Raw genomic sequence first — 25876 nt, 5'->3', positions numbered from 1 at the left:
ATTACAAAAAATAAATAACCTTGTGATTTTGTGTCCAATAGAGTCACATTATTGACAATACCCTTCCTTCCAGAGCCAGTATGGTGTGTCACTGACAGTGGGAAATACATCAAAATTTGGAAATGGTACAGTGTATCATGAAAGGAATAGAAATTTGCATAAGGCTAGACAAACAAAATATGAGATAGTCTACATTGTAAGAATCACGAAGAAGCGTTTAATCTAAAGAGGATGCATTATGAGGGTGGATAAATGGAAATGAGAAGTCAATGAGATGTTAAAAGCTAGCTCATAGGTACAGAAAATGATCAAAAATTATGTTATGATCCCTATTGGGGAACCATAAACCAAAATAACCAAATTTACCAAACAACTCCCAAATGAAGAAATAACAACAGGATTATACATTTTGTAACTTTTACTTAACACAAACTTATCATGAAGTAACTTGCAAATCATACTTCAAATAAAGTTCACTTTAAAGAGTCCTGTATACAACCACAATTTGCAGATTCAAGTAAATTCCCACCTGATATGATGCAGATATATGCTGCATACTTGAAGACTACAGAGGATGCACCAAGAACAGTAATCTCAGCCCATGATTTTGGAATGTTAGTGCCTTTCTTCATCAGAGGCTCTCAAAACCAGTGTTCCATTTTGGGCAACCTACCTTGCAAAGGATACACTGGCCTTAGAGAAAGGCTGCAATGCACCAGCTATAATGAGAGGCTATTGTAGCAAACCTGGGGTTGTATTCCCTGCAGGCGAAGAGGTTAAGGGCTGATCCAATTAAGGTGTTTGTAAAATAATGAGAAGGATAGGCAGGAGAGATAATGGGCAGAATTTTTCACTCATCGGTCGGGTGTGCGCCCGACCCAAATGAACGTATAATAATGCGCAATAATGTCAGGCGAGTGTCTCGACGTCATCGCGCGATCGCGTGATATTTTGGTTGGCGAGTGCACACGGGAGTTTGCAGCGGCCCGCCAACAATTAAGGCCATTAACAATCTAATTGATTCAAATTTTTCGCTGCCCGTCCAACCTTGTGGTTGTGTTTTTTGCGAAATCTCATCCATGGGTGAGGTGAGGTTTTGATCCGTCATTTACAAAAATGATTTCATACTCATTTCAAACATGTCCCTGCTTATTTGACAGAGCCACATGAGAGGACATGTTTTTTAACATGTTAAAATTCTTTATTTTTAATTTTTCATATCTTCAGCTCTGTGCCTCAGGGAGCTTTTCCAGAGCACACCTGTACGCATGTATGAACTTGCGCTAAGCCCTCCTCCACCGCCACCCCCCCCCCCCCCACCCCCCCCACCGCCCCCACCCCCTAGCCCCAGCACAGGCAGCGCTGAATGTTGAAACACGCATTTCACGTTGGGCATGCCTTAATTGGACCGCCAGCGAGAAATCGCGGTCTGGCCCCGATAGTGGGTGGCGGTCAGCTTTCCCGACGAGGGCAAAACTCTGCCCAATGACTTTTGTTCCTGGTAGGGGAATCTTGATACTGTCTGAACCCTAGTCAATTGTGGGGGAAATGTAGGGTGATCCAGTTGCTACGGACTGTAAGAAAACAGAAAATGCTAGAAATACTGAGTCAGAAATACTCAGAATTCTGACAAAACATAATTGACCCAAAACTGCGGGTGGAATCTTGCCAACTTAGCCCCTATTGCAATAGTGGGACTATGATTGGGTAGGAATCTGACACTCAATGTACACGCTTTGTTGTTGCTCTTTATCAGGGCAAACCAATTAGTAGCCCGCCTCCAGGCTTCCCGACTAATCAGGGATGACAGGTCCAATATGTCAAAGGAAGGATCTCTAATTAAAGGGACCACAGCATGTTTTTGAAAAGCTCATAGCACATGGAGTTATGAGGCTGCAGCACCCACAGGAATTGAGAGGAGAACTGGGGAGGCTGTCCCCCTACTAGTCTCTCACTCTCACCTTGGAGTCCTGCAGTGGGATCTGTGGGAATGCAGTGAGGTAAGCTCTCTTCAACCAAGCAGGTGTGGATGGAAGTGGTCAAGGAAGTCAACAGCAGGAGTGTGCTTCCTCCCAACTAGAGATGACAGGTGAGTGGCATAATACTTTCGAATGCCAAGTTCCGCACTCTGGGTTAGATTTTATGTTCTCCTGTCGGTGGGTTTGAAAGTGGAGCTGCACTTAAAATACAGATGTCCTTCCTGCTGTCTGCCTACTGACCCCTGGACTGTCTGAAATTTTACAGGGGTTAGGGGAGGCATTGGGTGGTCTGCCTGCCCTTGGGCCTATTGAGACCCTTAAGTGTCCACTTAGTAGCCACTTTAGTGCTTCATCCCACCCCAGCCAGTACCTGACCTGAGGTGAGGGGGGCCTACACCATGCTGAAAGCCCACCGCTCTATCTGTGCAGGTTGATGTTGGGCAAGTGAGAAAGTTGGGGGGGATCTCATTTGCAAGCTCCTTGGGCCCATTGAAGGCAACCCCTTCCCAAGGTCATCCACCCCCACCACCCCCACCCCCACCCCCATTTAACTCTCTGCCAGCCTCTTGAACCTGGCCCTCAACCTCTCACCAAAGCCCCCAACCTTGGACTTTTCTGGGCTCCTCGGCGTGGTGGCACTGCTTACTTCGAGCAGTGGCCACCATTCTCAGCAAGCACCTCTGGGCCTACAAAGCTGCTGCCATTGTTTGACCCGCAGCTCTCTCAGGCAGAATTCCTTCTGAGAAAGGGGAGGAACTATCACATTAAAGCAATTAACAATGCTCCCAGTGTTAATGGGAGGCAGCCGTCAGATGGTGGGTGGGGTCCCCACCAACCTTTCAGCCGTTGGGAGGGAAGGGATGGCACAGTGCTGGACCTAATTCTGGGGATTAAAGCCAGACAGGTGGCTGAGGTGGTGATGGGGGAGCATTTTAGTGATAGCGACCACAACATGGTGCAATTTAAATTTATTATGGAGAAAGAAATAGACAAGTTGCAAAAAAAATGTTTTAGATTGGGGGAGAGCGGACTTTAGTAAAATAAGGCAGGATCTGGTCAAGGCAGACTGGGAACAGTTACTTGTGGGGAAATCTACATAGAAGCAGTGGGGGGGGGGGGATGTTCAAAAAAGAAATGGGAAGGGTACAGGCACAAAATGTTCCCTCTAGGGTGAAAGGAAGGAGTAACAAACCCAGAGAACCATGGATGACCAAAGATATTCAGGATACAATGAGAAGGAAAAGAAAGGCAGGTTCAAGGGAAGCAAATCAGCAGAGACGTTAGTGGAGTACAGAAAGTGCAGGGTGGAGCATAAGAAAGCAATTAGGAGAGCAAAGAGGGGATATGAGAAAGCTCTGGTTGGTAAAAGTAAGGAAAATCCCAAGATATTCTATAAGTATATCAATGGGAAGAGGATAATAGGGAAAGAGTAGGGCATATTAGGGACCAAGGGGGCAATCTATGGGTGGAGCCAGATGAACAGAGAGTTGAACGAATATTTCACATCCGTCTTCATCCAAGAGAATGAGGATGAAGGTATCGAACTCGGGGAGAGACTCTGCGAAGTTCTTAAGCAGATTGATATAGGGAGTGACAAGGTATTAGAGGTGTTGGCAGGCTTAAAAGTGGACAAATCTCCAGGTCCGGGTGATTTGTGTCCCAGACTGCTGAGGGAGGTACAGGAGGAGATCGCAGGTGCTCTGACCCAAATTTTTAATTCCTCTCTGGCCACAGGGGAGGTGCCAGAGGACTGGTGAACAGCTAATGTGGTTCCACTATTTAAGAAGGGTTGTAGAGATAAGCCAGGGAACTACAGGCCAGTGAGTCTCACATCAGTGGTAGGGAAACTATTGGAGAAAATTCTGAAGGAGAGAATCTATCTCCACTTGGAGAGGCAAGGTTTGATCAGGGATAGTCAGCATGGCTTTGTCAGAGGGAGGTCATGCCTAACAAATTTGATTGAATTTTTTGAAGAGGTGACCAAGTGTGTAGATGAGGGTAGTGCAGTTGATGTAGCTTATATGGATTTCAGCAAAGCCTTTGACAAGGGCTCACATGGGAGACTTATAAAGAAGGCAAAGGCACATGGGTTACAGGGTAATTTGATAAGGTGGATTCAAAATTGGCTTAGTTGTAGGAAACTGAGGGTAATGAAAAATGGATACTTTAGTGACTGGAAGCCAGTGTCCCGTGGCGTACCACAGAGATCTGTGCTGGGTCCCCTATTATTCATCATTTATATAAATGACATAGATGACTATGTGGGGGGTAGGATTAGTACGTTTGTGGATGAGACAAAAATTGGCTGGGTGGTTAACAGTGAGGTTGCATGTCTTGAGCTAAAGGAAGATATAGACGGGATGGTCAAATGGGTAGATAAGTGGCAGATGGAATTTAACCCTGAAAAGTGTGAGGTGATACACTTTGGAAGGAGCAATTTGACAAGGGTGGTGAAAAAGGCATATGGGACACTTGCTTTTATCAATCAAGGCATGGATTACAAAAGTAAGGAGATCATGTTGGAGTTATATAGAACTTTGGTAAAGCCACAGCTGGAGTACTGTGTGCAGTTCTGGTCGCCACATTATAGGAAGGATGTGATTGCACTGGATGGGGTGCAGAGGAGATTCACCAGGATGTTGCCTGGGATGAAACATTAAAGTTATGAAAAGAGGTTGGATAGACTTGGGTTGTTTTCATTGGAGCAGAGAAGACTGAGGGGCGACCTGTTAGAGGTGTACAAGATTATGAGGGGCATGGACAGGGTGGATAGGGAGCAGCTGTTCTCCTTAGTTGAAGGGTCAGTCCCGAGGGGCATAAGTTCAAGACAGGAGGTTTAGGGGGATGTGAGGAAAATCTTTTTCACTCAGAGGGTGGTGATGGTCTGGAATGCACTGCCTGGGAGGGTGGTGGAGGTTGGTTGCCTCACATCCTTTAAAAAGTACCTGGATGAGCACTTGGCACATCATAACATTCAAGGCTATGGGCCAAGTGCTGGTAAATGGGATTAGGTAGGTAGGTCAGGTGTTTCTCATGTGGCAGTGCAGACTGAGAGATTCTATGATTCTGAGATGTGGCGGGGACTACAGTGGCCTGCAAAAGCCCTCCAACTTTTCCAGCAAGGTCTTCTGCACGTCACACCTCAGGTCAACACACCGTGCAGCTAGTCATTCCTCTCCCTGCAGGCACTTCACAAATCCATCTGAGCATACAGCAATCACACCCATACTCATCTATTGCCCTCTAGTACCCATGCCTCATAGTCATGCTCCACAAATGGTTTCCTTTCCTTTTCTCCATACAAGCCATTATGAACACTTTCTCTGCTTTCTCTCCTCACAGAAGAGAGCACACAGCTTGATGAAAGGCCTGCTATGGAAAGTTAGGATGGAGGAGGGATGTTTGAATGGGGTGGGGTGGTTTTCCAGTTACAGGCACCTTGACAACAACTGACAATGTGTGCCCACTTGGTCCACTGGAAATCAGGTCTTCTTCCAGGAGGTTGCAGGTGTCAGCAACAACCTACAATGAGAGCTTGACCCTCCAGAGGTACTGGTACTTGGACATGTCTAGAGAGTTGATCCCCTGCCTGCGTTGAGGGTCTCACTTTTTTCCAACTGGATCTTGGTGTCCATCCCTGTCCTGTCTAGAAGCATGCAGCTGAGGAGAAAGGAGCTAGTGCTACTTGTGTTGCTGCTGGTGGGGCAGTGTGGTTGCTGCCTCTGAACATCAGTACAAGTGGAAAGTTGGGTTGCCTAAGCTGCTCCCATGGCATGGTGAAGGCAGGGAGCAGGGAAGTGGAGCTGAAGATGAATGAAGCTAGACAGATAAAGTGCCTTCCAAGAAGTAGACAATCACCTGGCAAACAGAGAAAGCACTCTCTGGGAGAAGAGATGCTTTGACCTGCAGTCTCATAGAAACATAGAAACTAGGAGCAGGAGTAGGCCATTCGGCTCTTGGAGCCTATTCTGCCATTCATTATGATCATGGCTGATCATCCAACTCAATAGCCTGTTCCCACTTTCTCCCCATACCTTTTAATCCCTTTTGCCCCAAGAGCTATATCTAACTCTTTCTTGAAAACATGCAATGTTTTGGTCTCAACTACTTTCTGTGGTAAGGAATTCCACAGGCTCACCACTCTCTGGGTGAAGAAATTTCTCCTCATCTCCGTCCTAAATGGTCTACCCCATATCCTCAGACTGTGACCCCTGGTTCTGGACTCCCCCACCATCAGGAACATCCTTCCTGCATCTACCCTGTCTCACAGTGGCCATGGCTAAAGCTATTCAGTGTAATCGATTAAAGCCTTCCCTGGCTGTCAGTTTCACTGAAAAAGCTCACACCTCTGACCCGAGAGAGTTGCTGAAAGATCAGAAAACAAGTTCCATGACTGTGAAATTCGGGATTCATTCTTAAAGCAACTCAAAATTTGCTTCTTAACAACCTCTTCTTAATTACTTACTTGACAGATGCAAAGGGATTCCCTATTCTTCTTCAATATCACCAAAGAAAGTCGGCAGAGGGAGGGATCATGCTGGGATCCCAACCCAATGTCAATTCCTGGGACCTCCCTGCGCCGCTTGCCTGCAAACCCACCTCCAATGGCCTGGGAGAACTCATTAATTTTGTTTCTCTTTCCACAGATGCTACCTGACTTGCTGAGTGTTTCCACCATCTTCCTGGACACTGTGTACATTCTTAACTCCTTTGAATATCTATCTATATAAATATATATATATATGAAAATGTGATTATTCACACTATTATTATCCATCTTCTTGATGATGGTCAAACCTCCTTAGATATAGAGCTGAGTTCTAAGTGCAGCATCTCACAGGCTTCCCCCATTACATTAATTTCAGTGGGCTAGCATTTTTAAATGACAGCCATGGCTCAGAAGTAGCTCTCTCAGCTTTTGAGTTAGAAGGTCATAGGTTGACGTTCCATGCCAGGGACTTAAGGAAATAACTTAATCTGACCGCTCCAATCTTTTAGAGCTTGGATTAAGAAAATTTTTGGTATGACGAAGCTAGCTTTGAAATGTTGGGCTGTGTTATTTCACAGATATCAAGTGAACATATAGATTAATTATGATCAGGCTTACTTAATTCAATCAGTATAAGTTTGCAAAACAATATAAAATAATGAACAGGCTGTGCTTCTCATGATCAGTTAGCCACCTTGCTTTACTTAAATAAAATTCTAACTATCCTGCTGCATCCTAAACATCTGACTCTATCAAAAGTTTCTGTTAGCAGCTTCCAATTTAAAGATCAGACTGTCAATATCCCTATTTTTATCTCTCTGTGTTCACAGAAGAGGGGAGGGGCTAACCTTGTTCAGCACTCAGGACCAGAGACTTGCCAACAAAACTGGTGCTAGGTGATTATTGATTACCTATATAGACTAACAAATTCCTATTGGTGTTGCCGTCCTTGGGAAAATAACTGCAGTGCCTACATTGTTAATATTGTAACCATCTTTTATCTCAGTGTCTTCTTCAGAAACTTGTGTGAATACGCTTTGCTCAAAAACAAACACTTGGACAGAGCTCTTTTTTCAAATCTTACCTGTGGAAAAATGCCCAAAATGTTCCAATACTGTTAAAAAATATGTATCTGTTATTATGATAATTAGGATGGAGTCTAAACTGACCTGACAATTAGTCTGTCCTTCACTTGCTGATTCTAACAGTGTATTCTAGCACTCACATTTATTTTATTTTTCTATCAAATGAATGTGTTCACAGAGGTTTATTTGAAAGTTACCATACATTACAAATTCCCTCCCTGCACGTAATTGTTAACACAATCACATCATGATAGCAGCTGAAAAGAGCAGCTAGACAGTTTATACAATTGACACTGTGCTACAAAAGAAGTGCGCCTCAATTCTTAGAGCATATGGATTGAGAAAATGTTATTAAATTTTTTCTAGAATCCATGTAAGTTGCCTGTACAATTTGATTGAAAACAATACTGAAAATATAAGAATTAACTAAATTTAGAACAAACAGCCATCAGTATTGCCAAAAGCCAGCAATTCGTATCTGCAATGCATTTTTAGTTGCAATCAACATGTCTTTTAAATAAACCATTATTCAATGTAATTAAGTTAAGCTTTTAGCTACAGTATTAACTATCAATGACTATAAAAAGGGATTTTTTCAAAATTGTTTTTGAAAAGTAATATCATAGCATTGAATGTTCCAGACCCCAAAAGGCATGTCATCTGTTACCACAAGTTATTCAGCCGTATACTTACCTGATCCTGTGGATCAATCATCAAGGGCCACCGATGACCTCGCTTCACAAGAATGCCATTCTCAGTGGAAACATTATCACGGGGCAGACCATCAGTGTTCCACTGACGAATCTCAAATGCATCACCTAAGATGTTGATGAGGCTGAAGTCTGCGCTGATGGGAATTCCCAGTTCTGTACAACCTTTAATCCATGCATCTATTAACTGTCAGTTTTAAAAAAATCAACAGCTGTAATTGATAAATTGTAAAACACAGTTGCTACACATAGACTTTGTTTTTCTTTACAGTGAAGACTGATCAATTTGAACTACTCAACAATAAAAGTGAAAAATAAAATGTACCTTAATTAAATATATAAAGTGCTTCACAAACCTCTTTATTATAATAAAAGTCAGGCTAGAATATTGAGTCTGTCTGAAATCTGCAGTGAGCAAACAGTAAAAGCTTCATAAGAGTAGGAAACATGTAAGATATCCACTACCTATCTACATGTTACATAGAAATACACAGAAACAGGTGTGTTTGCAGCATAAATGCTGGTAGTCCATGCCTACATTCATGCTGCACTTGGGCTTTCTCCTAACTTTCTTAACTGAGAGAGAGAGGTAGACTGAAACCCACTAATTATTCTACCTTTCCATCCATAATCAGTGTGGTTTAATTTAGATAAGGCTGAGGTGTGTTCCAAAAATCCATGTGTGTGTGATCAGTTTTAACAAAGTTACTAGCCGCAGACTTTCATGGATTTTTAAACCAGGAGTGTAAGTTATTCACACACACTTTTCTGGAAAAGGTTTATCGCTGCTTCACACACGCCACATACACACAAGGAAGATACGGCAAAAGGAAGGAGTTTTACTTCTACAAATATTATAACCAAACAGAATAGTTAACAGTTTGTGTTCCTAAGATTCCAGTCGGAGGAGCTTTTAAACTCAGGAGCTGAAGTTTGGACAATTCCGGATAACCGAAAACAGGACTTTGTGGAATTTCTTCAGCATAAAAGATGTGCAACAAGCAGCGTAGACAGCCCTGATAATACTTGTGGCCAGAGTACCAGCTTCCCTTTTCCAGGTAAACTCAGGATCTCTTGGAAACAGCTTTCAAGGAGGCTTTAAAGCTTCAAACTTTGTGGCTTGGTAGAAGACTAGATGTTATAGCCTGAATTTAGCAATGATGCTCCTTCTAACATTACTTTTGCATTCTACAGTCTGCTGCAAAAAAGCAAGCAGGGATTATAATAAAAGACTTTCAAAAATCAAAGAGTTTCAGTCATATGACGACTGGCCATTTATACATCATGAAAACAATCAATAGCCTTTTCATGTTTAGGAGTTTCCACTTCCCATGCTCAAAGCCCATGACATGTAATAGAAGCAGTTAGGAGTCCTTAGAACTTTCTTTGTGCACAGTTTCATTAGTTCACCTTTGTTACCTGGTAGTCCTGGAGACAAAAGGTCTAAGGCCTTCTTGTCCTTGCTGTTTAGTGGTAAGACAAATTTAGGCCCAACATTCCACCAGCATGTTACCAAGGCATATTCATAATAGTCAACTTTTAGCAGCTTCCAGAAGCTTGGCAAACTTGCAATCCCAAACATCAGGTGACCTGTGGCAGTCATCTTAAAGATCACCAGAGTCCTTTTTAAAAAGGGCATACAGGTTTTTAAAAAGCTATGTTCTCATGTTTGCTCAACATGACAATAGCTTTGGGTGGGATTATCCGTCCTCACCCACCCCCAAAATCATCCAATCCCGTTGAAAGTCAATGGAATTTTGGCTGGCCCACTGAATTTCCCGCAATGGGTCCCGCCACAACAGGGCCAGAAAATACCAGTCCTTGTATTACCTTCTTTCTCATATTCTATTCTAGCTTTCCTTGAAATTCATTAATACTTTTTGCCTCAATTGCTCCCTGTGGTATAGAGTTGCACAATCTCACCATTCTTTGATTTCTATTTGATTTCTTGATGACTATCTTGAATTGAAGCCTCTAATTTTGTTCTTCCCAACTATTGAAACTCTCTCTGAACATACTCTATTATAAACTTGAATAATTTAAAAAATCTCCACCAGGTCACTCCTCAGCTTTTGTTTGTCAAGAGGACAGAGACTATTCTTGATAAGTATAACCTCACAAACCTGGTATCATCATTGTAAATCACTTTTTCACCCACTCCAACATATCTCTATGTCCTTTTTATAATATGGTGACCAAAACCAAGCACAGTATTCCAAGTGTGGTCTAACCAGGTGCCATTACAACTTTAGCATAACTTCTCTACTTTTCAATTCTGTTCCTCTAGAAATAAAACCTAGGGCAACATATTCCCCTTGTCGGGGGGTGGGCGGGGAGGCAGGGGGATTCCCTCAGCCAGGAGAGTGCTCTTTCGTGCATGCGTGCGAAAGAGTGCACAGATCTCCCTGAGGCACAGTGCTGCCTCAGGGAGATCGGCCCCGATTTAAAGTTTTGAATAAAGATTAGAAAAAAATTCCCTTCTGTGTCTTATGTGACACTGTCACATGAGTTGGGACCTGTCCATAACTTTTATTGTAAAATATTCTGCATTTTTTAAATCACTCCTGAAACCTCATCCCACCCGTTGATAAGGTTTCATGTTTTTTCACAAGCCCACCTGGGCTTCCACTAACCTTAAGGTTGGATGGGCAGGTCCATCAATGAGTTCAATTTGTTTTTTAATGGCCTCAGTAGGCTGTTGACAGGTAGGCGGGCACGCACCTGACTCAGATGCGCACCCGCCAAACTGACAATCTAAATGACACAGGGTGACATCAGGATGCACGCCTGATGTCACCCAATGTCATTTTACACGTCGGCGAGCAGGCCCCGCGCCCGGTCACTGACTGGAAGATGCTGACCCTAGTGTTTGGTTTGCTTTCACTATGGCGTTATTGGTGGTGTCACAACTTTTAGTGATTTGTGTACTGGTATTCCCAGATTTTTGTCCCTCTACCCCATTTAGGTTCTTATTTTCCAAGCAATATGTGATCTTATTATTTTTCATACCAAAATTTGGTACCTTATGCTTCTCTATGCTGAAATTCATTTGCCCATTCTGAAAATTTATTAATGTCTTCTTGTAACTTAAAGACCATCTCAGTGTTGACTACCCCTCCCAATTTGTTGTCATCTGCAAATTTACATGTTTGGTTTTTGATTCCAAAGTCTGAATCATTAATATAAATTGTGACCTGTAGTCCCTGATCTTTGTGGAACTCACTTCTCACATTCTGCAACTCTTAATAATTACCGTTTACCCCACTCTCTCCCTTCTGTCTTTCAGCTAGTCAGTTATTCATTCTATTGTTTGTCTCTTGGCTCAACATGCTCTGACCTTACTCATTAGTCTATTGTTATGGATAGGAGGGGGCTTTAAGTTAAATGGCACTAATTTCTCCTCTCACCACCCATCTGTAAACAGAAAGGTGTTTTGATTTGTTTCCCTCTTTATAAGCGGTGGCATATTTTCCCACCATCTCAGTTTTTGTGCAATCTAAGTTTCTATTAATAACCCCACAATAAACTCGAGATAGGATGAATCAAAGGGTTAGTTTATTTGCAGGCACTCAAAATGAAGAAGGAGGGTTTGCAATGTCATTTCCATACTTAGGCAGTAAAGGGAGGGATAGAGAAAAGAAGGTTATACAGTACGGAGACCACAGAAAAAATAAATATTGGGTCACGTGAACCCCAGAGTTCAAATTCCAATGAGGTATTCCTTCATGGAGGTCAGCGGGCTGAAAACTGATGTTGTAGAATTCACTTTTCCAGTCACAAAATGAGATAGGCATGCAGAGATGAATCAGTCTTGTAGGCAATGGCACAGAACCTCCAACAGAAGCAGTGGAGATGTAGTCAGGTGTTCAACCTGAGCAGAGCTCCTTTCTGTGTGGTTGATAGTTAAATTTTAAACAACAGACTGAGCTAGACATTTCAGCAAGGCAATATTACTTATTCTGCAAGCTGGAAGCCTAGGTCACATGACCTCCACCTCTCCACCAGGTCTTTGGGCATCCATCATCTGGAATTCAGTTGGGTCTCAAAACCTGTTAAGCATTCCAGCCATTATGAGTTGAAAGGAATGTTTGAGGGGCCCTGTGTCTTAGCAGACCCTCTGTCTCCTACTGACAAGCCTGGGTTATCAAATGCAAATGGACTTTGAATAGATATCTTTGAAGTAGGACTCTGCAGTCTGCAGGCAACAGTTAGTGGCTTCTCAGAGATAACAAGGTGTGAGTTTTCCTGAAACTGCAAAGTGGCTTCTCTTGATCTGGGGTCACAGGCAGATATAGGCTCGGCCATTTTAAGGATATTGTTCAAAGGCCCAGTTTTAAAAGTTAGAAACAACAATGAGTGTATATATATATATATATAAATAAAAGGACAGCATGAGGTCGTAGTCCATAACACTATTATGTGGTATTATATCGAAGGTATTTTGGAAATTTAGATATATCATTTCTGCTAATTTACCCTGAATGCTCTCATTGTTAACTCTTCAAAGAATCCAATGAGTTTGATCAAGTGTGTCTTTTGCTCTTGAAATCCATGCTGACTATTCATTACTATATTTTCAGTTGCTAGATGTTTTTCTATTTTCTCCAAGCCGGGGTAGGATAGCAGATTTCCTCCTCTAAAGGACATTAGTGACCCAGATGGATTTTTATGATAATCTGGTGGTTGCAAGGGGCGGAATTTTACTGCAGCGGGATCTTACGTTCCCACCAAAGTCAACAGAGTTTAGAATGGCTTGCCGTATTTTACGGCCCCCTTCCCACCGTGATGTGGCTGTAAAATTCTGGCCATGGTCATCATTACTGATACTAACTTTTTATTCTCAATTTATTTAATTAGTTAAATCTAAATTCATAGCTGCTTTGACAGGATTTGAAATCAGGACTAGGACAAACGACCTAAAATCAAATCACATTTGCCTTCTTTATTAAAATAAATTATGCTTAACATTTTAGAATACACCTAAAAAGTGAAGGAAAAGGAAAACTTGACTAAGAGAACTCTTAATTCCACATAAAGTTTAGAAAACATTTGGCCTTTGAGATTAATAAACTAATTGTTGCTAATGTTATTGTTCCTCCTGATTCCCTTTAAGTTCCTTTTCATCTCTTGCATTCTCCTTGGTGAAGTAGACAGTAGGCAACTTATTTTCAAGCTTCTGTGAATGTCAGTCTAAAATTGGCAACCAGCTGGGGATGCAAAAGTGGCTTAGGGTGATTTCTCTTCCTTCTTTGTGGGGATGTATTTGGGTTCCATTTAGTGGGTGGGATTTGCTGCACCGGCCCGCTGCCAAGATCGTCCGGTCCCACTGCAAATCAATGGACATCTGGCTGGGGCGTCGCCTCGCCCACATTGGGTCCCACCCGTGATGGAGCTGGAAAATCCTGGCAAGTATCCTCCCATGGCTGAAGTAGGGAATTCAGCTTGTTAAAGATTGCAAGGACAAGCAAGCTTTCCAAAGTACAGCATCCTCCCAGTTCTGCCTACAACAACAAGATAATCTAAGCAATATCATTGGCCTAAGTTTTGTGTGGCGAACGAGCAGCACTAGTTATTTGGTGCATTTACACTTGCTAACAGGCTTTCTTTGGGCTTTTACAATGGATCTTTTGATGATTAGAAATACATCGCAGTGTAACCCCCCTCTAACAGGGGATTATGGACCTGTGTGAACAGGATAAGAAACTGTGTACCTCTTTAACTAATCCGCTTGAACAATCTTAATGACGCATGCTTAAACCAAGAAGTCTCATTTAGAGTACTAAACTCAATATCAAATCATGTATACAGGAAGTGAAATAAAGGGCGGAATCTTGTGGTGACAACAGGGGTCTCAGTCACCAGCTGGAGAGCCAATGAGAGTCCCATGTCGCTTATTTTCAGGAAGGCCCGCTGCATCTTATTCCGCTCTGGTATTGAACAAGCCAGCAGTGGGATCTTCCCTCCGGAATCAAGGGCCCAAGGATGCAAGACCTACCATTAAGAGCTGTCAGCTAATCAGAGACCAGCAGCTTTATTGAATTGCAATGCCACTGAGGAAGCAGTGGCTGCTGCCAGTATAACACACGCCTGAAGCCTGGTATCTCTTGCCAGAATGAGTGAAGGAGAGAGAGGTGTCGGGGTGGGGGGGAGGGAGCTGGTCAGCAGGGATGAGAGTTGGCTCTCAGTGGGTCCCCCCCTTCCCGATGCTGGGATCCCTCAAGCAGGCACTGAGTGCCTTTGAACGGGGCCCCCAACCCAAAATTCTTCCCCCTCCCCCAGGAGCCACAAGCAACCCACATCAGGGTTTGCTTGCTGTGCTCCCTGTATGGTGAGCCTCCTGAGTTAATACCAGTGGTAATGGGATGAGTCCTTAGCGAGCATTAATTGGTGGAGAGACAGGAAGACCATCCATGGGTTTCCCACCGTGGACTTAATCAGGGTGGAGGTGGGGAGATAGTGAGGGTTTCGACCTGTCACCCTCTCACCTGATTAAATGTCCTTTGCCACCAAACATGCTACAGGTAAGGGCACAAGATTCCATGCAAAGAGATGGAAAGAAAGATAGAATTAAGTCAGACAGATAAAAGAGATGGCGAGAAAGAGTTTTTAAAAAAATGTTTTAAGTATAATTTATTTTTTAAAAACTCCAACAATAATGAAAAGCTGAAGGAATGAGACTTCAAACTTGTAAAAGTTGATTTTTAGTGGTAAGATTTAATAGAGTTAAAATGGTCAAGTCTTAACTTCCTTGATTGTGTTTTTCATGTAAGTACCATGTATTTAAACACTTAGTTTATCAGCAAAATACTGATATGGTAAAGCTTCTGGAGAAGGGTAACTCTGACAGCAACTTCTTGATTTCTGCTTTTGAGTATGCATGTGCAGCTGCCAGAAGTTGCTGACCGACTTACCCTTTATTAACAGTGAGCGCTAATATTCTCCGTGTTATATTTACAGCAAAATAAATTAACTGATAATCATAACACAATAATTGCTATATTAAATGGGTTTATTTTCTTGCTGGCAATATTATAGAACAGTTTTGGCTGCAGTGGCCTTATGATTACTATGATTGTCCAACTTCAAACCACGGTACCACTGCCAGGCTTTCAAATCGTGTCCCCAGCAAAAAATGTGTACAATTATAGAATCATACAAAACTTACAGAGCAAAAAGAGACTATCTGGCCTATAATTTCTGTGCCGGCCCTTTGAAAGTGGTTTCCAATTATTGCCACCCAGAGTCTTGCAAAATTTTCCTTTTCAAGTATCTATGCAATTCCTTTTTGAAAGTTACTATTGAATCTTTTTCCACCAGCTTTTCATGCAGTGCCTTCCAGATCATAGCAATTCATTGCATAAAAAGAAATTCTCAACTTCCGTATGGCTTGTTTTGCCAATTGTCTTAAATACATGTCTTTGGTTACTGACCCTTTTGTCAGTCGAAATAGTGGCTCCTTATTTAATCCACCAAAACCTTCATAGTTTTGAACATCTCTATTAAATCTCTGCTAAATGTTCTCCACTCGTTTGTATAACTGAAGTCCCTCATTCCTGGTATCAGCCAGTAAACCTTCTCTACATTCTCTCCAAGGAAGGAAATCAATATGTATCCTGTATACACAGGGACAAATCCTGCACATCTTTTCTAACTTATAAAATTTGGTTTTGCATTTGATTACAAATCATAAAAGCTAAAACAGGCTGAACACTTATTTCACCATTTATTATCCATTGGCAACATTTTATTCCTAATGAGTTTTACTGGATTTTGACACACATAAATTGAGCCCCATTTAAAATGAAGACTTCACTGGTACTTGATAGTCTATGGTCGCTACATCATAACTGAATTGAGTTATTAATTCATTTTAGATGTAATAGATAATTTATTTCTATGCTGATTGCAAGTGATGAGTAATCACATCCCCCAATGGTTCCCTCACTCTTAATTTAAAACCAGACCAAAGACAATTTACAGAACTAGTTAAATACAATTTCAAAAGCTCATGTACTTTAAAAATGCATTTTGAGACATTTTAAAAATGTATGGAATTTACATATTGTCTAGTTAAGTGCTTTAATTTTAATTAGTAAATTTTAAATAGTGATAGTATGTGTCAGTGCTTCAATGTGTCAAACAACCCATTTATTTGCATATCAGCAGAAGTACAAGAAACTTGCTTCTGCATGCATTAAAGATACATCTCACTAGCACACAGCAGCAATCTGGTGATAAATTAGAAATCAAACCACAATGTATACGTTTACAATAACCAAGATTCTCTCAGGCTTCTTAAGTAGATGAATACTCTCATACTTCTTCAGGAAGCATGTTTGCCAAGGTAGTTTCAACATTGAAAATGCAAAAGAACCTGGTGCATTTTAGACCTAAATCCTGCTTTACTTATAACAGGCTTCCAAATGATCCCTTGAACCAAAAAATAAAATAGGGGGGAAAATGGGTCTATGCAGTGGCATGAAAGCGGGCTCATGACAAACTGGCAGTCTGTTATACATCAGGCCAGATTTTATTTCCACTGACTTGAAAAATATTGTCAAGATTTTCCATTTCTAAAAATCTAAATGTGACAGGGAGATTAGGAAATCGGTTTCTGAGAAGAGTTTGAAGTATTATTCTGTGAACTTCAGTGTAGGAGAAAGGGCTAGCATGGTGAAAAATCAGCAGCCTGGTCTCTGTAGACCAATTTACCCTCATAGGGCTGAATTTTAACTGGAAAAACAGGTGTTTGGGTTGGATGGGGTGGGGGAGGTGGGTGGGTGGTGGGTGCGGGGAGGGGTGAGGTCATTGCTGGTTAAAGTGTCAGAAATTTGCTTCCAGAACAAATCTCCGTCTAAACTGCTTACTTCGGCTTTAACTAAAGCCAGAAGTTGGGCAGCAGACCAACCAAATTGAAGGAGATAGGTTACAGCTTTAAGTATGACAATGAGGCTGCCTGAAATTTAGTTGTTGTTGGCCAGGTTTTCCAAGCATCGGGGAATCCAACAATCTCTCAAGATGGGTAGATTCAGGAGCAACGTGACTCCATAACTATTCCTTGTATCCAGATGACTGCCTGAGGTGCTTTTCGTTCCCATGGCAAAGAGCTTCCCTGAGAAGCATCCAACTTCCCGTCAGCACCACCAGCTCCCGTTAATCCCCACCACCAAGCTTTGATCTCCCCTGCCTCGAGGCCTCCAAACCCCTGCAGAAATCTCTGACTTTCACCCACTCAGGACCCATGCTCATCATCCCCTGCCAGATTGGCAGGCCCCTCCATTGTCTCCCCCCCCGTCTAATCAGCCCCCACCCCCATCAAGTCAATCCGCCTCCCAACATCCAACCCACACTCGATTGAGAACTGCACCCCCTCCTCAATTCCAGTCAACCCTTTCTGCCCCGATCAGCCTCCTGTTCTTGGCAGGGACACAGTCTTACCTGTTGGCCCAGCTGCGAATCAAGCTGTGCTTTAGGACAGGGCACCAGTCACTGACATCACTAACACAGTTTGCAGTTGAAACTGTACAATGCAGAGGGAATCTCAAATGGTGAGTTCCCTCACTGACTCTGAATGACCTGCCTCCAGGGTTGTATTTTCGGGCTATGTCCCCATGAGCGGGGTGCTCGATTAGGCTTGCTTAGAGCCTTACTATCTGCAATTAAAGGAACTCCAGTTTCTTGACACAATGGGGAGCAATTTAACTGCCCGGAGGTGGATACCCAGCAATAGGATGGGGGGGTGGGGGGGGGAGGGGAGGGGAGTTTGCGGTGGTTTGGACGGGAGAGAGCGGCCTTCCAAGCAGGCTTAGAGGACCTCCCTGCCTGTCAGCATGCAAAAGCAGCCAAAGGCCAGTCTGTTGGGGATATTTCCCCACTCCCCAGGTCCTCATCCCCCACAGTGATGATCTAGCTGTAGGAACCAAAGTTCAAAAAAATTGGTGAGAGGATGCCTCCATATTGAAGTACACTCTCTGTTATTTATGCCATTCACAGCTACTCCTCTCAGTTGGAAGGCCTTTGATTGGCCCTTCAACTTCAAGAGCCCAACCACCACCCTTAATTGGGCAGAGAAGCTGCCTCTGTGCTAATTAAGGGGGTGCCTTCGTGAAAATCCCTATGAGTGACGGCTTCCCCCCCACCCAACCAAGGGTGGGTCCGGGACTCCAGTTTCCCCACCCCTGGAGGGAAAATCTAACAAGTGTCAGCAGGCTGCCCAGAATTACTATTCAATCACATATATTCAAAGGATGTTTAAAGTCGCATGGTATTTGTGAAACAAGTAGTGTGGTGCATCGCACAACCTGCAGGAAGCCAGAATTAACTATTTTTTTCCCTAAAAATGCCAGATCAATAATTAATTTTTTGAAGTCACTGCTTAGCCATCTCTATAACTAGATTGCATTACTGAAATATCATAATATCCATGAGTTGCTCTCTTAAGTTATTAAACCAATACTTGATTTTAAATAAAATTAATAATTTTGAGATTATATATTATTAAACAGGCGACGTAGCATCCCTACAAACGACAAATCAATTACAACAAAAATCTGCATTGAGTGATTACTTTTAAAGAGAAACTAAAGGTAGATAACTGCTGAATTCAGAAATGTAATATTGAACTGCCAGACATTCATCATAATAATGTTAATTTCAACAGCTGCCAACCTCATCTTATGTGGTGTCTGCAGTTTATAACAGATCTAGTTTCTGTCTGCTGTAATGTATTTTTCAACCTCAGCAAGTGATGAAAGGTTAGCAGCACTGTCCACCATCCAGCTAAAAACATAGAAAACTAGCCCACGGCTTTCTCCATAGGCAGCAATATCGCACCTTGGCCAGCAACTAACCAGGATGTGGAAAGGTCAGTCTTGCCATCACTCAGATGGTTTGGTTGACAATAGCACACTTGTCCTCCAACGGAAAAGCCAAAAAACTGTTTAAAAATTTCACGGGTACTTAACACATTTGAAAAAAAAAATTTCAATTTTGCTCCTGTCATTATGGTTAGATTCAAGATTTTCTGCACTTCAGTGATTAAATTACATTGACAGGACCATGACATACCAACTGTCGGTACTTAGAAGTAAATGCTCCATAATATGCAACACAAGCTGCTGCGATGAAGACGTTTCCAATTATATTTGATATTTCCTGTTCAAACAGAACTATGCTCTCTTGCCAGCGAATTTGTTCATCTCCAAGAGCGGCTGTAAGTTTTCCAGCGCGCACTAATCGAGCCTGAGTTAGTTCCATTGTTTGTGCTAAAGAGAAAAAAAGACATTACAGTCACGCAGAGTTACAATTGAAATTACTGAAAATAATTAAGAACAATATATTAAGCTGAGTAAATCTTCTGAACACTTTTGAAAAAAATGTAAAAATGTTAATAATTCTTTTACACAGCAAAATTATATTCACAGTGCCACAACCTGAAAAAATAAACTAACAAATTTTCAGTGAATAATGATTAGATCCTTTCCCCCTTCCATCTTGCCTCCTGTTTAAATATGATTTCCTGTTCTGGCATGCATTACTTATCAATTGTGCAGTTGAAAAGGTCCTTCCTCAGTTCTTAGCCAATCTACTAAGTTTACATTATTCCTGAATGTAGTTTAGACCTTACGTTTTTTTTTTACCCAGCCACAGAATTTGGTATCATTAACAAATTTTATAATACTGTGTTACGACCGGGAAGGGAGGAGTGCACAAATTATCAAGCTCCACTACTCCGCAGGCTATACCATTAATTTAAATATTTAATTTTCTCACCAAAATGGCCAATTGTGTACTTATACCTCTAGTACCCAGAAGAAAAGAGACTCTAAACAAGCTTCTTTCAAAAGCTCAAAACGATTAATTTATTTTTAAAACAAAACTTTTAACAAGTTGCAAGTCCTGGTTAACACACAATTGTGATCGGGAAGTGTAACTATCTATCGCTTTCCAAAGAAGTACCCCAGCACACATGCGCACACACACACACACACACACACACACACACACACACACACACAAAGGATAAACAGATAGAGTTTCTCTGCAGAGATGGGCTTTGGAGGATGGGAATTATAAAATAAAGGATAAAATCCGCAGGGTCTCGACGCTGTTGACCTGGAGTTCTTTCATGTGCAGACATGCCTGGAAGTTCTCACCACTGGTCTCAGCTTTGCAGGTCCAAATGCAGACTGGTTACCCTCAGATGAGGATTCTCTGGCTACAGGTTGATTACCACACACAATTTTAGGCAAGATAATCTCTTCCATGTGATTGCCTTTTTGCCTCCCAGCTTTTCATTAATTAAAGCACTTTGCAATTCGACACAAATAAACAACTCCTTCTCAAGTACCAAATAGGTCAGGTGACTTCTTGGAAGAGGTCTGCTTGTTGACAGTTCCAAGGTGAACTTGTACTTTCTTTTTTAAAAAATCCCAGGTTAGCATCCAGATCATGTCATGTCCTTCAATTTTGTAAAAGAAAACTTCAGTCTTGAGAGATATGATTCTAACACTGCAAAAGACAGTCTACACCAAATTGATTAAAATTCCTCAGGATAATTTTAACTTTTGACAGTGGCAGAAAACAGGGAATAAAGACCAACTTATCCATATTGTCATATAAGGGTATCTGGCATAGCAAGGGTTAATGTGGGATTGGGAAACAGTACCACCAACAGTGTAATAACCTGAGACTAGTGTCAGTTGTGCACTGGACAGAGACCTGTGTAGAAGCAAATATGTATCAGCTCAGAGCTTGGGCTATACCCTGTATATATGTAGTTATGTGTTGTCAATAGATGCTTAGGGAAGAATTTTACATTCCATTGGTAGGTGCCCTTTACACCCAATCAGGTGTAAAATCACATGAGATGATGTCAGACGAGCATCCCAATGTCATTTTGCACTCGCGCAATATTTCACCGGGCAGGCACATGCGCCTGCCAACAATTAAACGGGCAATTAAGCCCATTAATGGCTCAGTTGAACATGATTTTCGTGACACATCTAGCACTGTGGTTGGCAAATGGGCCACTTGGCCAGGCGGCATTTAAATATTTCATGAAACCTCATCCAAGGGCGGGATGAAATCTTCGTTAGGGAGTAAAATAAAAAACATCTGGTGGCAGCAATTTTATGAGATATGCTTTCAGGTGCTTGATTGGGCTGCTTGGACATTTTTGGCAGCTTTTTTTATGCTTTATTTTATTATTTGCAGGTCTGCAACTCCCTGAGGCAGCTGTCTGCCTTCAGGAAGATCTCTCAAAGAGCTCACCTGTGCCCGCGGTGACGTCGTTGCCCGTCCTCTTTCCACACCCACCCCAGCAGCGCTGAGCTATTCAGCGCACGTTTCACGCTGACTGGCTCTTAATTGGCCAGCCAATGTGAAATCATGGTCAGGGGCCCGTTTCCCGACTGCTCCCTGGCCCGCTGTTTGCACACACCCGACAAGGGAAAAATTCAGTCCTTAATGTTCAACCATATAAGACTCAGAATTTCTTTGTGGGACTGACTGAAGATGCAACATACAACACGTGCCTCTTAATTTTCCTATCCAATGATTTCAAGGCAAAGAGAAATCAGGCAGAGTGTATAATGGGGGCCCATCGGGTGCTGGTTGTTTTCCGTCCCCTGTGGAAATGGACTGCAAAGAACCATGAACAGAGTCTGTTAATACAATTATCAATATTAGATGTAATTTCTACCTTCACCACCAGGTAATCTGCTGCAGTAGCCACCTATTTCACATCCTATTGATCTTAACGTGCTGTAAATCAGGCAGGTACTGTAAAGGTTGGGCGATCTGTTCTGTCAGATTACCACCCAGGTGGTGAAAGTTAAAATATTCCCCTTTGTGTCTGTAATATTTTAGAATTATAACATTATGAATCAGCAATTCAGTTGTAAACTTGCAACTTTGGGGCTGATAAATAGTAACCATAGTGACACCATGGACCACTCATATCTTACTTTGATCTATGTAAACCAGATGGTTCACAAAACACCATGAACCAACTTGACCAATGAAGAAAAAGTCACAGGTAAATAAATTGTCATCTTAGTTCTCAGTTATGTCCTCCAATAATCCTTCCCCCTAGGTATTTTACCGATTCTCAAGCCTGGCTCAGATGCAGCGCTCTTACCTCTGACTCACAATGCTGTGACTTCAAACACTATTCCAGGGACATAAGTATATAAACCAGGGATAAACCCCAATGGGGAAGTGCTATATTGTAGGTAATGCCATCTTTTGGATGAGGTGTGAAACCGAGTCCCTGTTGGTCCTCTTACGAAGACATAAGAGATCCCATAAGGAACCATTTGAAGGACAGAAGAGTTCTTCCAGCGTTCTTGTCAATATTTATCCCTCAACCAACACCACTAAAGACAGATTTCTGGTCAGTTATCTCATTGAGATTTTTGGGTCTTGTGCACAAATTAGTTGCCTTGTTTCCATATATCATAACAATGACATACTTCAAAAGTACTTCATGAATTGTGAAGAGCTTTGGGACATCTAGAAGATGTGAAAATGCAATACATAAATGTAAGTTACTTCTTCCACTCCGTCTAGGCTCATCTCCAATTCCAGGCCAAACCTCATCCTTTGCCTGTTTTCCCTCAGGCCCAGAGTGTTCCAGCTCTGTGTCACATTGTTATTCTTGTAGATCTGCATAAATGCCCAGCTCTACTCAATCCATCGCAAAAATAAATCTTCCTCTTATGTTTCAACTCTGCTTCCTCCCAGGCCCCCTCCTCTTCCAGTTATGCTCCTTGCTGCCACTGAGGTCCAAGAAAAGCATTCCAGATCTACTCTGTTATCTTAAGTCCACCAAATCTGCTCTATTTGGTCATTCCTTCTAACTCACTGATGTTTACACTCACTGTTCCAAGTTTGTCCGCTCATATCCTACTGGATGCTGAAGTGTTTCAAAATTGTTCTGCTCCATCCCACATTGGCTAGTTTCAAGTCTTCCAACTCCAGCTCTGCTCTTCACAGCATAGTTATTTTAGATGGCACCATTATATACCATTCTCTGCAACTTCAGTGAATAGTCCTGCTATTATTGCCCCCTCCATGCTGCCTTCTCTTCATTCTCCCAGCTAAGAATCTCCCTTGTGACTTTCCTTAAATGGCTTGGTCCCATTTGCTTTCCCTGCCAGTTCCAATTTTAATCTTCAGGTCCTAACATGCTCCATCTTCAAGTCCTGCTACACTTTATTCCCACCTTATCTTTAAGCTTTGTTCCCCTATCCATTGTAGCTTCCAGCCTTATCACATTGCTTATCCAAATCTTGGGCTACATTTTCTCTCAGCAGAGTCTACTCGAGACACGTCCTGCTCTCACTCTCTCAGAATCTACTCATTCTCAATATTCCACTCTCAGTCAGATATATTCAGAGGTTCCGTGATGCACCAGTACTTGTCAGAGGGCTGCCACTCTTGATTCATCTCAACTTCAAAACAAACATCCTGCCTGGGGTAGAGAAACACAATTCTACCAACTGCCAATCTTCCTATAATGATCCCTGGCAACAAACCCCAGCTTTATCAGTTGAAGTGACTTTTATCAAATCCTCTAATGGGCAATAAAGAAAGGAGCTGAGCTTATATGTTGTGTCCTTCACATTCACAGAACACCGCAACGTGCTTCATAGTCAATTAGTTATTTGTGAAGTCCAATTATAATGCTATTTAAGTAAAACGTCACAAGATTACAAAATAGTTCTGGGTAAAAAAGGCCCTTCAGCCCTTTTCTCTCATTCTTTCAGAATACTAACATTTGTGTCAGCCTGTTACACATTTAACAATATCTTAAATTTGTGCCACAACCTGGCTTTAACTATTTGCAAACAATTTGTTTCAGTTGTGTACAATTCCAAATAATGAAAATAAATGGGTAGGTCCATTATCCACAGCATTCCTTTGTTCCATTAAACCTTATATTCATTTTCAATAATTTTGTTCACCTTCTATCAAAAATGAAATTGAACATTATCCTGGAACATTTCTAACAGTATCTCACCAAGCTTCTCTTTTTCTCCCACACTGCTGGTGTACTGCTCTTGAAGGTCCTCAAGTCTTTGGTCAAGTTGTCTTAGTTTTTTCTGTTTTTCTTTAAGTGTTGCCAAGGTGGCATCAAGTTCAGCCTGTTAATTAAAGAGATGTTTGTCTATTTAAGGAGTTATGTAACAAACATATTTTCTTTCCAAAAAAAATACAATTTGGAAGGTAATTGCACTAGTTGACACATTTACTGTAACTACAGGTTGTTTGATCAGATCAAAATGTTGCTGTTTCTTAATCCTGCAGTAACTTGACCTTTATCAATATATACTTAATGTTTTAATGACAATTGGCAGGGTGTGGGGGCGGGGGAGGGCTAGTGGTGGTGGTGGTGGTGGTTGGCACTTTAATCTCCAGGTAACCAGTGGGTAAAACATGCAGATGAGCCAGCTGAGGCCCATGGCTAAAGATCCAGGCTTCATTAATATACATCCGGCAAGCTGCACATTTCCTACTGCAGCTTGTTGGATCTGGGCTGGCTCAATATCAGGCAGTCTCGAAGCCAACCCAGCAAGCAGAAATGTAGTACTGGGGGAGGGCAGGGTGGTAGGAGTGGTGAGAAAGTGTGATTGCAGAGAAGCAGGGCCAGGACACTGGCAGGCCACATCATTCTGGTAGGGCCCGGAGCAATCCTCATGGTCCCACAGAAACAATTTGCACCTTTACATTATTAGGCTTCTTCCACTTGTTTGCCAGGTTTTACTGAGCAGAGCATCTGTCCAGTTTGCAGCCCAGAGGAAGGCCTAAATTACAATGGCAGCAGAGCCAAAACAGTCAGCTAAATCGACCACATTGATTTGAGCTCTATCACTCTCTGCTGGGTGGAGGAGTTAAAGTTACGCCTTGTTATCTTTAAATTATAACATTTTATATGATCTACAACATCTGAGTCAAATTTCTAACTTACCTGAGCCGCAGCTAGTTTTACCCGTTTTGGCTCTACCTCTTTAGAAACTCGGGAATACAGATCCATAGCTCTCACCCACATACACATGGATTTACAGGCTTTGGACACTTTCTCTACTTTTTCTGGCACAAAATCGGGGTTATTAATATATTTCTGAAGCCGTTGCAGAATCTGGGGTTTAATGTTGTCTTTGTCATACTCCATGAGTTTCTTCAAGAAATATGAATCACCAAGAACTTGTTTAGCTGAAGCCCAGTCAGTTCTGTAACATGAATAAAAAAAAACTTTGTTTAATTAGTCTTCAAATCCAACAGACCAATCCAAAAGCAAATGATTCAAAGCACAATCAACAAAGTACTTTAATTCAATATCAGAAGTCTGGTATTGGCTGGTATCTCACAATACAGCAGGAGCAGTAAGGGGACAGTATGGCATATGACTTGCAAAAGAAATCCCAGACAGTGGATCATACCACAACAGAATCAAGTACTGTTCTGACACAGGGTGAGTGAATGAGCTCAATCAGGATCTGCATCAAGGCTGAAGGTGAGATGTTACATCTTATTGATGAAGGCAGTGAAAATAAGCTGTATCCTGAACTTAAAATGTCACAGGGACTTTCCAATCACTCGTATGTAAAC

General features: G+C 42.0%; 1 protein-coding gene across 1 annotated transcript in view; it reads right to left on the bottom strand.

The window, feature by feature from the left end:
• The window catches only part of dnah6 (dynein, axonemal, heavy chain 6), a 425407-nt gene that overhangs the window by 128330 nt on the left and 271201 nt on the right, over positions 1-25876 (bottom strand). Inside the window, exons 52-55 of the mRNA XM_041185312.1 lie at positions 25236-25497; positions 24288-24411; positions 19331-19527; positions 8247-8450 (exon numbers count right to left, since the gene is read on the bottom strand). Coding sequence (XP_041041246.1) covers positions 8247-8450; positions 19331-19527; positions 24288-24411; positions 25236-25497 — 787 coding nt within the window. The remainder of the gene's footprint in view (positions 1-8246; positions 8451-19330; positions 19528-24287; positions 24412-25235; positions 25498-25876) is intronic.

The sequence above is a fragment of the Carcharodon carcharias genome, chromosome 4, assembly GCF_017639515.1.
Source record: "Carcharodon carcharias isolate sCarCar2 chromosome 4, sCarCar2.pri, whole genome shotgun sequence".
Lineage (NCBI taxonomy): Eukaryota > Metazoa > Chordata > Chondrichthyes > Lamniformes > Lamnidae > Carcharodon > Carcharodon carcharias.
Note: the sequence above shows the minus strand (reverse complement) of the source record. Positions and strands in the feature narration are given on the sequence as shown.